This window comes from Zootoca vivipara, chromosome 12 (assembly GCF_965207765.1).
Source record: "Zootoca vivipara chromosome 12, rZooViv2.hap1.1, whole genome shotgun sequence".
Classification (NCBI taxonomy): Eukaryota; Metazoa; Chordata; class Lepidosauria; order Squamata; family Lacertidae; genus Zootoca; species Zootoca vivipara.
The window spans coordinates 34385143-34398455 of record NC_142595.1 but is presented as its reverse complement, the minus strand read 5'-3'; the positions used below and the strand labels follow the sequence as shown (position 1 = coordinate 34398455).

The 13313-nt window shown below is 48.3% G+C and overlaps 1 protein-coding gene across 2 annotated transcripts in view; it reads right to left on the bottom strand.

The window, feature by feature from the left end:
• GYS1 (glycogen synthase 1) overlaps positions 1-10012 on the bottom strand; it is a 28935-nt gene extending 18923 nt beyond the window's left edge. Inside the window, exons 1-3 of one of the 2 annotated variants that reach the window (XM_088655275.1) lie at positions 9752-10012; positions 8324-8498; positions 2589-2770 (exon numbers count right to left, since the gene is read on the bottom strand). In XM_088655275.1, the coding sequence (XP_088511401.1) occupies positions 2589-2770; positions 8324-8441 (300 nt within the window). In that variant the 5' untranslated portion in view covers positions 8442-8498; positions 9752-10012. Of the gene's footprint in view, positions 1-2588; positions 2771-8323; positions 8499-9315; positions 9359-9751 lie in introns of those variants that run through there. The other variant, XM_060281597.2, reaches the window with a different exon arrangement.
• Between the last annotated feature and the right edge of the window lie 3301 nt (positions 10013-13313).

Below are 13313 nucleotides of genomic sequence, written 5' to 3'. Positions count from 1 at the left end.
TTTAATAAGTAGCAGAACTATTGGGAAAAGGACAGGCCTAGAAATCAAGTCCTATGATGGGGTGGGGAATCTTTGTCAGCCCAGGGCCACATTTCCTTTGGGGGGGGGGCACATGCCAGCAGTGGGCTGGGCCTGAAGCAAAAGTGAGAGGAGCAATCAAGTTTCAGCTTTGTACACTAGGCTGGTTTCCACATACACTCAGAAACACCCCCCCCCCATCTCCTCCATCCAGGGAACCAAGAAGCCTTATCAGAGCTCAAAGACGCATTCCAGGAGGGTGCGAAGCTCCTAAGATGTGCAAAGAGGCAGCCTGGAGGCCAGAGAGCCACTTTCTGCCCCTGGCCCCAAGGCTACAAGAATAAGAAATCCTATGGACACAATGTGCTTTCACACCCTCCAAGATGTGAAAAGTGACTTGTGCCTGTCTGCTGTAGACTGAGAGACAGCATCCAAGATCGGAGTCGCCAGAGAGTGAAGAAGGGCCCGGCATGCCACCAAAACAGCTCAAGGCAGGCAAGGCGGAGAGAGGGAGGAGGAGAAGGAATTGCCCAGCTAGTAGACAGCTTGACACTTTTAAAGTGGGAGCTGAGGTAAGAGTGGGCAGCAGCGAACAGGACTGCCAGCTGCGGGCTAAAAGAAACCCACAAACCTTGATGAAAGCAGCTTAATTATTTCTCCTGATCTTCCACTTCTGGACTTTGGCTCAACAAAACACTTTAAATGCCTGCACTGCCCTCACCAGAGGTAGGCATGTTACATCCACCATATGGAAGTTGCCAAGAATGGTGGCTATGCGACAGCACCTCCAAAGCTAAGAGTTGTCATGTAAACAGATCAGACCAAGGCATCCCATTATCAGCAGCGAGTGACCATTTAGATGCTTCAAGTAGGCTCACATGCAAGGCAGCAACAGACCTTTCTGCCCTGCAAGATCTGGGTCTCATTTAGTTGTTGTGGCTTAGTGGTCTCTCCTCCTCCTTAGATTTACCTAAAACTATCCAAGGGACGCGGGTGGCGCTGTGGGTTAAACCACAGAGCCTAGGGCTTGCCGATCAGAAGGTCGGCAGTTCGAATCCCCGCAACAGGGCGAGCTCCCATTGCTCAGTCCTTGCTCCTGCCAACCTAGCAGTTCTAAACCACATCAAAGTGCAAGTAGATAAATAGGTACCACTCCAGCGGGAAGATAAACGGCGTTTCCGTGCACTGCTCTGGTTCACCAGAAGCGGCTTTGTCATGCTGGCCACATGACCTGGAAGCTGTACGCCGGTTCCCTCGGCCAATATCGCGAGATGAGCGCCGCAACCCCAGAGTTGTCCGCGACTGGACCTAATGGTCAGGGGTCCCTTTACCTTTATCCAAGCCAGGATCTTTCATTGCATCTTGCAGCAGATAATTCCACTGGTTAATCACGTGCTAATTGAAGGAGGACTTCTCTTTTGTCTGTCCTGAATCCCCTATCAATTGCACTGCTTACTATTGGGGTCTCCCAGTTATGTGGACAGCCGTCAATGCCAGCAGCAGCTGCCACAAGGAATGTGCTATGAGAGCGCAGAGCAGCTCAACACTGTTTGGGGGATGAACACAAAGAGTATATGTCTCTGTGTTATGCCCCAGCTGTCCTATCAAATTTGGCCCCTGGATGATAAAAACTGTACTTAAAAATCACTTAAAACCTGCATTAGAGTTTCTGCATTATAATGTTAAGATTCAGGCACGACCCAGAGAGGCAAGCAAGACCCCAACTGATAGCTACTTAGACTGCTTAGATTCCACGATTCTGCCCAAGTGTAGAAAAAATACAGTAACAAACTCAGTACTGGGTGCAAAATTCAGCACCCTGAAGGGTTCTGCTTTTATTTATTTTAAAAGAAGTGTATTGTGCTTAGGGGTGTGAAGTAGCCCTCTTTGCCACTGGAATGGGAGTGGGGGACAAGCAATACACTCCGAATGAAGAAAAAGAGGAATAAGGATGCGATAAGAGGAAATGAAAAGACCCTTCTTTTAGACCAGGGAACCTCATGTACAGAGACATTGACCACAAACAACGGTGGCACAGTAGGTTCTAGACTGTACCACTTCAGACTGCAGAAAGAGGCTCACAAGAACGTGTGCTTCATCGTTAAAAATAAAATTAAAAAAACTCCGGCAAAATTAAACTGGATGTATCCTAGGCATGTCAGCTTCCTATATGTAGGAATGTTATTTTTACTCCGTGGGGGAGCAATTCTGTCTTGTCGGCTCCCATCTGTGGTCTGAAAAGGCACAGTACTGAAAGTCACATGACAGTCACAGTCACATGACACCCCCTCTATTAGGAAGAAGCTTTATACCAGGTCAAACCTCTTGTTCATCTAACCCAGTATGTGCTACTCTGACCAGCTCTTCAGGGTCTCAGGAAGATGTCTGTCCTGACACCTGCTGCCTGATTATTTTAATTAGAGATTAACCTGGCACCATCTGCATTCACAGCATGTGCTCTACCAGTGAGCTGCAGTCTCTGCCTCAAAGGAAGGTGAGGTGCTCCTGCAAGAATTAGGCCTCTGTGGACCCCCAGATTCCTGCCTCTCCCTCCCCCGCCCGATTCTTACCTTGCACCCTTTTGCGTTCATGGAGTCAATGGTGCGGCGGATGGCAGGGTTGGGCGGCTCTATGAGCTCTACCTGTGTGCGGACATTCAGCTCCAGGTAAGGCCCAATCAGGAAATAATTCTCTCCCCACTCATCCAGCGTAATCTTGGCTTTGGTCTGGATAACCGTGTAGATCCCACCAACTGAAAGGGAGAGAAGGGGTGGCATTAGTTGACCCCCTGTAGGCTGGTACCCACCTGCTCCCAGACATCAATGCGTACAAGCACAGAGAGGGAGTTTCATCCACTTTCAGGGGTCTTGGCATTGGGTTGGCTTGACCACAGGATGCTGAATGTGAATCAGTGGTAGATTCAGGAGAGGCTGTAAAGTTGCAGGATTCGCTAAGACATGATGTAGGGATGGCTGGTGGCTTTCAAACATGGATAGAGAAGTTCATAGATTCAGAGTTGAGTAGGATCTCAAAGGTCACCTAGTTTAACCCCCTGCTAATGCAGAAAATCCACTGCTTCAGTATCCCTGCATGGCTTCAACCTCTGCTTTAAAAACTCCTAGGGAAGGAGAGTTCTCCAGCAGCAGCTTTTATTTGAAATCCCCTTTCTTGTAATTCGAATGTTAGTTTCGGTCCCACCCACCCAAGCAATAGATTTGCTCCATCATCTATGCAACAGCACTTCAAATATTTGAAGATGGCTACCGCATCGCTTCTTAATCATCTCTTCTTCAGGCTAAGCAGTTCATGGAGGATAGGTCTATTCATGGCAATTAGTCACAATGGGTATATCCAGTTTGCACATTCATTCCACAATGGGGGACAACAAGGAGGGAGGGGCATTTTTTTTCCGGCTCTTGTGTAGGATTCCCAGAAACACCTGCCTGGGTACTGCAGGAAGTAGGATGCTGGACCAGGCAGGTCTTTAGATCTGATCCAGCAGAGCTCTTCCTGTACTCCTTTGGTTGTATTGCTTGGATGTTCCTAAGTGAACCCATTTCAGTGCTTTATACAGTAACCTACTAACACTATTACCTTTCGATAGGAAAAGCCCTTGTGCAATGCAACAGCCTACTTTCGCTAGATCCTTAATCAGAAATGGAAGCATTCCAACATTAAGTCAGAAACATTAAGGGGAGGTTGGCTCATGCATGCTCCCTGATGGATGTCTGTGGCACAGCACAACCATTTCCACATGCGAATTGCAGGTCGAGCAGAATGGTTCTCAGTAGGGTCAGCTCACATGTTTGGCTCCAAATCATCACTGAGAAATGATAAATCATGGCGGGGAACATGAATTTGTGGATGCCACAGAGATGCACTTACACAGTGCCATAAGCAGAAGTAAGTAGGTCAGGAATATACAACTGTTTCAGTTACATCTACTTAGGTTTAGCTACAGATATTAGGGTAGGGATGGGAATCCTATGGCTATTCAGATGTTGCTGGACTACATCTTCCATAATCCCCAATCTGTGGCTGTGCTGGCTGGGGCTAATGGGAACAGGAGTCCAACAGCATCTCAAGGGCACAGGTTCCCCATTCCTGCAATAGGGTATTGCTACACTTCCATAGCAATGTCTGACTGAGGCAGAATTCGCTCAGGGGTGGCGAACAAGCAGCTACACGATGCACACCTCTTCTGAACGGGTTCCTGTTTCAACATTATAACTGAAGAACACACACAAAAAGGAAGCTTTGAGATACCCTTGCATCTGCTCACCAAGGCTTTTGGGGTTCTGGGATTTGCCAAGGAAAACTGGCCAGGAGATGCGTAGATAAAAACTTTAGGTCTTTCAGTTTGGAGTTGCCCCAAAGTACTTCACTCCGACTCTGCAGACCCGAGGGAATTAAGGAGGCCATACACTTGCTCCAAGATTCCTGGCACTAATTGTTCTCTTATAACCAGTTAGGCGCCAGTTCTCTTCCTGGAAAGAGCACGAACTCTGCCATCACTTGCAAGCCACTTTGCCTACCTATCGTCCTGGCTCCCTCTGTCAAATGTGCATCTCATATTGGCTCGTTGCATCCCCTTCCAAGCTAGTAAATCGAAAAGAAGGGAAGGAAAACCACCTACATGAATAATGTAGGTGAAAAGGTTTGGCCAGGAAATTAGCGCTGCAGGATACAAGGGCCTGGGGCATCACTTCTATAAGGAGTAAGTGCCAATTTGGGGCTGGATAAATGCAGGCATCTCACATGGAATTTATGAGGGCACTGCTGCTCAATTTGGCCTCAGGCAAGACCTCAGCTGGATGGCTGCAATCTGAGGGCCCTGAAGGACCCTGCAATCTGAGGGCCCTGCCCCTCCCCTCCTACCCCACCCAATACAGCAGCTTGCTAAACCGCTATGTGAAGGTGTGCTTAATGGGGAGGGGGGTGCTTCACACAGAGATTTAGCAAACTTCATTGTGCCTCTGATGGTGCCTCCCCCCCACCTATCCCCCCCCCACTTGCTTGCTTGGCTGCTTGCTATTCACCAGACAGGAGTTGTCAAGGCTGCCCACATGACAACAGTCTTACAATTTTTTGCACATAGGAAGAGACACATACACACATAAAGAATTTCGTAGGGTACATTCAGACACAAATTCCAACTATGTTTTACAAAATTACAGTGCAACACTAAGCCCGAAAGCAAGTTCCACTGTATTCTGCGCAACTTATGCTCGGGTTACACATGTATAGGGCTGCAGGTTTCCGTTTCTAAGACCTGCCTCCTCTCAGATCCCCAAGGATCTTGGTGGAAGCAGCTGTTTAAAAAAAACACACCCACAAAACAATTAAGGCAAAATGCAGTTATGTAAAACAGTACATAAAAAGCCATTAAAACTGCTTCAACCTGCTTAGCCCAGTGTGTTAAAAGCCTGCCCTAAACAAATTCCAGAATTGCTCAGCACCCATCATTAGCCACCACGTGCCTTTGTCGTCTGGCTCTGCTGCATTGGTGGCCTGGCTCGTGCTTGATCTAATACCGGTAGAGTCACAATGGAGACCACCTTCCATTGAATGTCCTAAGACAGGCATGTCCAACAGGTAGATCGTGATCTACTGGTAGATCACTGGACGTCTGCGGTAGATCACTAGTAGATCATTGGCTCCTCTCAAACAAGCTGAACAAATGTGGCTCCCCTTAAAAAAGCTCAACATTTTATCTCCTCCCTGAAAAAACTCAAGTTTGACCTGAACCCCCTCAAAATGGACCTTCCTCCTTCCTAAAAAAAGTTCAACAACTTTGACCTGAACCCCCCCAAAACGGGGTAGATCACTGCCAGTTTTTAACTCTGTGAGTAGATCACAGTCTCTTGGGAGTTGGTCACCCCTGTCCTAAGATAAACAGCAGGCTTTGCAAGTTAAAACTAGCATCTTGAATGGTGTCCAAAAGACAATGTGGAGCCAGGACTAATGCTAGAGCACAACTGTAATATTTTCTTGGCATCCTACCCACCATCAGAAGATAGGCCTCCAAATTCTATATCCAATGGAAGCTTCCCAGAAAGTCATCTAAAACAGCCCCTTCTTGAATATACCATCTTCAGATACAAGACCTGGGATGCTGAGGGTTTGTTTTTTTTTACATGGGAAAGGAACTGGGACCACAGAAGGGAAGAAATGAATAGTGTACCTTCAGTAGCAACACACATATTAAAGCAACATTACTGCCGTTTCCTGATATGTAACCAGTAAAACCAAAGACACACAGAGGAAAGAGAGAATAGGCTATGTTAATGTGACAGAAGCAGGGGGAGAAAGGAAGTACAGTACAGGGTGCAGAAGTTCAATTCCCCAATAAACAGAAGTTGCAACAGGCTCTTAATAGTTGATAGTTGAGCAGATGTTGCTTTACATGTTTACAATCTCATGAGGACTAGCAGCTCGATTTTGCTTCGAACCGAAGTCAGGTTTTTGTTCCTAGGCAGCATGATTCCAGGTGAGGTGGCTGAATCATGACACTGGATAGGGAAGGTTCTGCCAACCTGACATTAGAAGCAGCCACCCTCCTGCTTCTAAACAGTTGCCTATTTATACAAGGACACAGCAACTTCAAGGACTGTGTGACATTTCAAGACGTTCCTTATGCAACAGAACGGTGTGTGGGGTTATGGGTGTGTGTATGTTGAGTGTAACCTGTGTGTGTGTGTGCGTGAACATGGGGAGGTTGAGTGTAACCTTTCTGTGTTGGTAATATAGCTGGGGCATGCAAGGCACGTGCTCAAACTCTGGGGAAGAAGCCAGGAGAACTTTAACCTCCCAAAGGGTCATGCTCTTAACAGCGCACATGGGAACAGATCCTCCGGGATAGTGACGGCGCTGGCAAGTGTCCAGGGTCGAAAGGAGTCTCCATCAAAGCCCACTGCGCTTTGTCCAAGGAGCACCACAGCTACATCCTTTCAACATCATTGCACCCCATGTTAATCACTTTATAGCCTGACAAAAGAGCACCAGGACTTATGAACCTAAAGCAAAACGCATGGCAACTTATTCAGCTGGAAGGCACACTGGGTGATCATTCTACATTCTGACAGCTGACTGCACTGGGAACACTCAGAATAATGGGGCACTGCAGCCGCCCATCCACCCATATTGCATTAACATAAAAGGGGAGGCTTTATAGCTAGGAGGAGCCATGCATAGTCATAGGGAGGAATAAGGCCTAAGCTACTTCCCACACCTGTTGATTGCAGGGAAGAGACCACAGAGGTCCATTGTAGGAGGAAGGGGAACCCCAGAGAAAAGAGGATCCCTGACTTTCAGCTTCCTTTCCTCTGACACCACTGTTCCCCAAACAAGTGCCCTCCAGCTGTTTTGGACTCCAGCTCCCATCAACAAAGTAAATGGTCAGGGGTGATGGGAGCTCAGGTCCGACAACATCTCTAGATGACATCAGGCTGTGGGAAGGATACCTTTACCCTTTACAGCAGGGATGGGGAACCAATGGCCCTCTAGAATATTGCTGGACTCCCGTTATCCCTGGCCAGTATGGCTAATTGCCAGGGATGGTGGGAAATGTAGTCCAACAACATCTAGAGCAGGCATCCCCAAACTGCGGTCCTCCAGATGTTTTGGCCTACAACTCCCATGATCCCTAGCTAACAGGACTAGTGGTCGGGGAAGATGGGAATTGTAGTCCAAAACATCTGGAGGGCTGAAGTTTGGGGGTGCCTGGTCAAGGGCAATGGGAGTTGCAGTCTAGCAACATCTGCAGGGCTACAGGTTCCCCCATCCCCGTGGTGTGTAGGTCTCCTCAGAAGTAAGCCTGAGAAGTGACTCCCAAATAAGTTTAAAGAGGATTCAAATAATAATAATATAAAAGGACCATAGGCCAAGCACAGACGAATCACTGAAATAATTTTGGGGGTGCCTGATCTAGAGGATTGCAAGCCTGCCACTCCTGCTTTAACATCTAGACTAGGGTTTTCCAAACTTGGGTCTCCAGCTGTTTTTGGACTACAGTTCCCATCATCCCTGGTCCTGCTAGCTAGGGATGATGAGAGTTGTAGTCCAACTGGTGTAGGCTATTGGCTTTCAGGTTATTGGCTTTCAGGACTCAACATTACTTTGCTTACAAATATCTCAGCAAGGTGTGTTCTCAGTCCCTCCTTATGCTCACCCACTAGTCCCAATTCTGCAACACCCCCACCAAGGAAAATAACCTCAGACATTCTGGTTTCCACTTGCCAACCTGCTCAAGCCCACTTTCCTTTAAAAAAAAAAGAGAGAAGTCTGAAAAGAAATGACATCTTACCTTTATTGGCCACTTCCCAAGCCACCTCAAACAGGATGGCATTTTCTAGGTCGAGTTCATCATCCCAGTCCTCTAGTCCTGTTAGGGAGGTCACTGAGAGGCTGCGGGCGAGTGGCATGGTGCCCAGGGGTTGAAAGTGAAGACAAGAGGTTTCGGAGGAGGGTCTAGGTCTATCCTGGAGGAATCAGAAAAAGAAGGTCATGTTCTATTATCTATTGCAGTACTGTATTCTATTATTCTATCATGCCTGGAAGGGTCTCTCTAACTCAGGCATCCCCAAACTGCAGCCCTCCAGATGTTTTGGCCTACAACTCCCATGATCTCTAGCTAACAGGACCAGTGGTTGGGGAAGATGGGAATTGTAGTCCAAAACATCTGGAGGGCCGAAGTTTGGGGATGCCTGCTCTAACTGGTGGAGAATTTCAGGGTTCCCTGAATTCTAAGCATCCAGTTCTCTCAATGTACTTAAATAAAACCCCTTCCTCAGATCCTAGAATTGTAGAGTTGGGGCAATCTAGTCCAAGCCCCAACAATACAGGAATCCTTTTCAACCCTCCTTTTTTCCTCCTCAGACTACTTGGGAGTCCTGGCTCCCACCCCACCTTCTCTAAACCATTATAAACCAAGTTTTGTCTCTGTGTTGGAAAACCTCACTTACTTTTGCACCCCCACCCCTGTTTTGCTTCTAAAGAACCCAGGGGTCCAAGTTCCTTCCTCCTCTCCACCACTACCACCCCTTGATCTTTTCGAAGGCTTGCATTTAGTCTTGAGTAACAGCAACAGCTGAAGGAGGGGAAAGGGTAAGATGGGAAGTCTGCCGGGAGCTTCTGACTGCAACATTTAAGAGCTGGCATTTTAGAGAAGCTTGAAAGGAAGAGTGCATAGAAATCTTCTGTATCTAAGTAGGAAGGAACTGGGGTCCCAATTTTTTTCTAAGCAATAGGGAGAGGGAAACCTAGGCGAAGAGAAGGCGGAGTGCAGGCCTCGCTTACTCTGCAAGAGACTCTGGTTTGGGATCCTTCCGGGAAGCGCGGAAAAGACTAGAATATAAGAAGGAACGTAGCAATCCTTTAAGAATCTTGCTAGGAACAGGGTGGGGGAAAGGAGAGCCTACTAGATTTGGGGTCGCAGGCCTGTGGGAGCAGAGGTACAATATTTGTTCCTCAGAGGTATTGGGCGAGGGTTCTGCAAGGATAGGGAGGGCGAGAGAGAAGGAACGGAGAAGTAACTGTCGCAGGAATTTTGTGTGTGTCGGAAGCATGCAGTGCGGTTCCCATTGGGAATCGGGGGGAGCACGAAGAGCTAGATACAGCATGAAATGAAAAGAGTCCTAGGGATAGTTATGAATAAAGCTGGGTCACTGGCGATTAAAGGAAAGTGGGATCTGGAGATCCTTGGGAGCGCCCGGGGGAATCCGGCTGTGCTTACCTCTCTGCAGCTGAGGACAAACTACTTGCTCGCTCCCCCGGACCTCCTCCCCCTCCCCTCCAGACCCTCCTGCTCAGAGGCCACACCCCTTAGTGGGCGGGGCCATGACCCAAGGCGGACTCGCCCCTCTCGGCTCTTCTCATGCCTCCGGGGTTTCTTTTCCTGCTTCTGCCCACCCTGACCCACGTTCCTTTGCCTCTCCGGCTTTCTTGATTGGCTGGAAGGGGGGGGGGAGCCTCCCAGCAGACTCGGCGCCGTCTCGAACGCGTCGGAAAGGAAGAGAGGTTGTTGCAAGGTCTTAAAGGGGAAGTGTCGGCAGTGAAAGGGAGGAGGAGTAGCATTGGCGATGGAAGGAGAAAGCCGAATGGGAAAGGTGGGGGCATAGAATGTGGGTACAGGGAGAATGAGGGGCGAAAGGGGGTTCCAGGAAAAATATAGGAGGCAATTATGCAGAATAAGAGAATTATTATAGAGAAAAAGAGAGCTTAAGGACACATTGTGGGGCAAAAGCAGAAAGTCTGGTTGAAGGTGAGTGTGGGGTAATGATAGAAAAGAAGATTGTGGGATATAACAATGGAGAATTTGAGTAAAGGCAGAGTGGGGTGGTTTGAGGGTTAAAGCGAGATTATGGTGTAAAATGAGGGACCCAGGTGGCGCTGTGGGTTAAACCACAGAGTCTAGGGCTTGCTGATCAGAAGGTCGGCAGTCAGGCCCGGTGCATCCATTTAGGCGGACTAGACCATTGCCTAGGGCGCAAAAATTGAGGGGGCATTGCCGAGCCTGCCCCGCAAAACCCCCGCGCCACCGCCGCCCTCCCAAGGTGCATGCTTGCGCTCCTCCCACCTATGGAGGGGACGCCGAGAGCTCTCCAGCGGCGGCGGTAGTGGCGGCAAGTGCCCGCAGCCGAAGCCTTCAGCTACGGGCGCTGCCACCACTCGCTCGCTCGCTGCAGCCACCGCCACTGAGGAGCTCAAAGCGTCCCCTCCACAGGCGGGAGGGTGCCGAGCTCCCCCCTTGGCCCGCGCTCCTCCCAGGGGGGCGCCAGAAGGTATTTTGCTTAGGGCGCAAAAAGCCCTAGCACCGCGCCTGTCGGCGGTTCGAATCCCTGTGGCGGGGTGAGCTCCCGTTGCTCGGTCCCAGCTCCTGCCAACCTAGCAGTTCGAAAGCACATCAAAGTGCAAGTAGATAAATAGGGACCGCTCCAGCGGGAAGGTAAACGGCGTTTCTGTGCACTGCTCTGGTTTGCCAGAAGCAGCTTTGTCATGCTGCCCACATGACCCGGAAGCTGTCTGCGGACAAACGCTGGCTCCCTCGGCCTATAGAGCGAGATGAGCACCGCAACCCCAGAGTCGGACACGACTGGACCTGATGGTCAGGGGCCCCTTTACCTTTACCTTTTATGTTGTAAAATATGGGGCTAATGACAGAATCAGGTAAAAGGAGATTATGGAATAGATGTTGGGATAATGATGGATAATCAAGGTGAAAGGAGATTATGGACTAATTAACATCTTCCTCCTTCCTTCCAATTCCTTTTGTGTCATGCATCTTATTACTGATCTTTGTAAGGAGCTCTGAGAGCCTGCAGTGTGCAAATGCTTCAAAAAAGTGAGAGGGGGAAAGTAATTAGGGCTGCACAACTTTTGATCAGCTAGGCTGAATCCTGTTTACCAGCTGTGTATGACAGCCCACTGAGGTACAGTAAACTTTGCTGCCTGCCTGGGATTGCAAAAACAGGTTGTCAGTGGGAAGCAACTAAAAGGCATAAAATGAAATATTACAAATGGATAAAAATAGATTGCATCATTTTGTTGAAATACAGTATCTTAACTCATGTGCTAGTTTAACCTCCCAAAGCGAGACAGATGGATCTTGCAACACTTCGGAAGTTGCTCGATCTTGGGTGTTGGCAGGACTCTGAACAGGGGATTTTGGATGAAGAGGCACACCCAAAACAGTTCTCTTGGCAATCTGGCTCAATTCAAGGGACTCTTAAGGTAGCAACACTCAGTAGGATTTACAATGCAGCTAGGATATTAATTTTCTACAGCATTATCTTTCCTTTCCTTCCATTAAGAAGCTCATGGGTGCATGGGTCTCACCCACCCCATTTTATGATCACAACAACCTTGCGAGGTAGATTAGGATAAGGGATAGTGACTGCCTGATGTCTGCCTAGAAAAACTTCAGTGACTTGTGATTAAAAAGAGCGAAAGACACAGGGGGAAAGTGTTGGAGGTCCCACCACTGTTAAATTCAGAAACACACATAACACATTTTCATCTGAATGGGCCTGAGTCTCTTGGTGTCAGAGTCGTTAGTATCTGTTAGGTGTTCTCTAAATTCACTGTTCAGATTCCGGGTTAGTGCGAGCTAGAATAACACTAGTCAGAGATTTGAACAATTTCCTTTTACCACGTAACGCGCTGAATTATTCCTCGCTGCGATACGTAGAAAAAGGGACGGACGGAGCTACAGGGACACGTGCATAACCTCACATTGTCAATGGCACCCTTCTTGACCAATAGGATCTCATTAGGGCTTCTACCAATGAGCTTTCACGAAAGAATTCCCAGGCTGGTAATGGCGCGGCCCATATAGGCCTGACTCTAATCGGAGGCCTGTATTTGTTGGATACAGACAGTTCGCGCTTTATGAACGATAACAAAAGTACCCAATCAAACATGATAGCTGTTAAATTGACAACGAACTCGCCCAATAAGGGCTTCTGTTGAATAGAAAGGGCTGTTGAAGAGAAAGGGCTAATCCCTAACATCTTGCCCTTCTCAACAGAATTTGACCTTGGCCATGAAGCATCACAACTTTTAAATCGTTTTATAATCGTTCCCGCCAATAATTGTCATAGAGACCCGCCAATAAGTGAATGAAGGGCGCTACCCGGTATGTGGGGTTTTAAATGTGTGAGTGACTACCAAGGCGGCCAATGGTCATTAGAGAGTCACTTTATAGGCGGTCTCTTCCTCATTTCAGCCAATCGAGCCAATGTTCGGTGTTTCAGGGCGGCTGTCTCCTAATTCCTTATGCCATCCGGTTTTCATTCTGTGCTGCCGGAGTTTCTCATTCAGAATGTGGATTCCTTTTCGAGATCCCGCTCTTCCTTTGTCATGTTTCCCGCGTGTCAAATTATCTGAAGTGACTGGATTTGAACGCGAACACTTATTTGATTGCCACTTAAATGAACCAACAGCTTCCTCGTTTGAGAAGGTGGGACGAAGAGAAAAACCAATAGCTATAGAGAAGACGGAGACCTTTATTTTTGAATGACGCTTAGGTACACCGATAGCTATTCGTCTATCCCTGATAAAAACCGCCTCCCTGCCACGATTGACGGCCATTTCCCCACCTCATCTAATGGCATTTAAAGCTCATGGAACTCCTTTGGATCTTTAGCCTCTGGGAGCGCTCAGCGCGCGCGCGCGCAAATAAACGACCAAGAACCACCTCTGCCTCTCCGAGTTGGTCCAATGGGGATTACGCGTCGGTTGATAGACAGCCATTCCTCCTTCTGACGGTCCGAGACCCAGTCAGCCTATGAAAATCC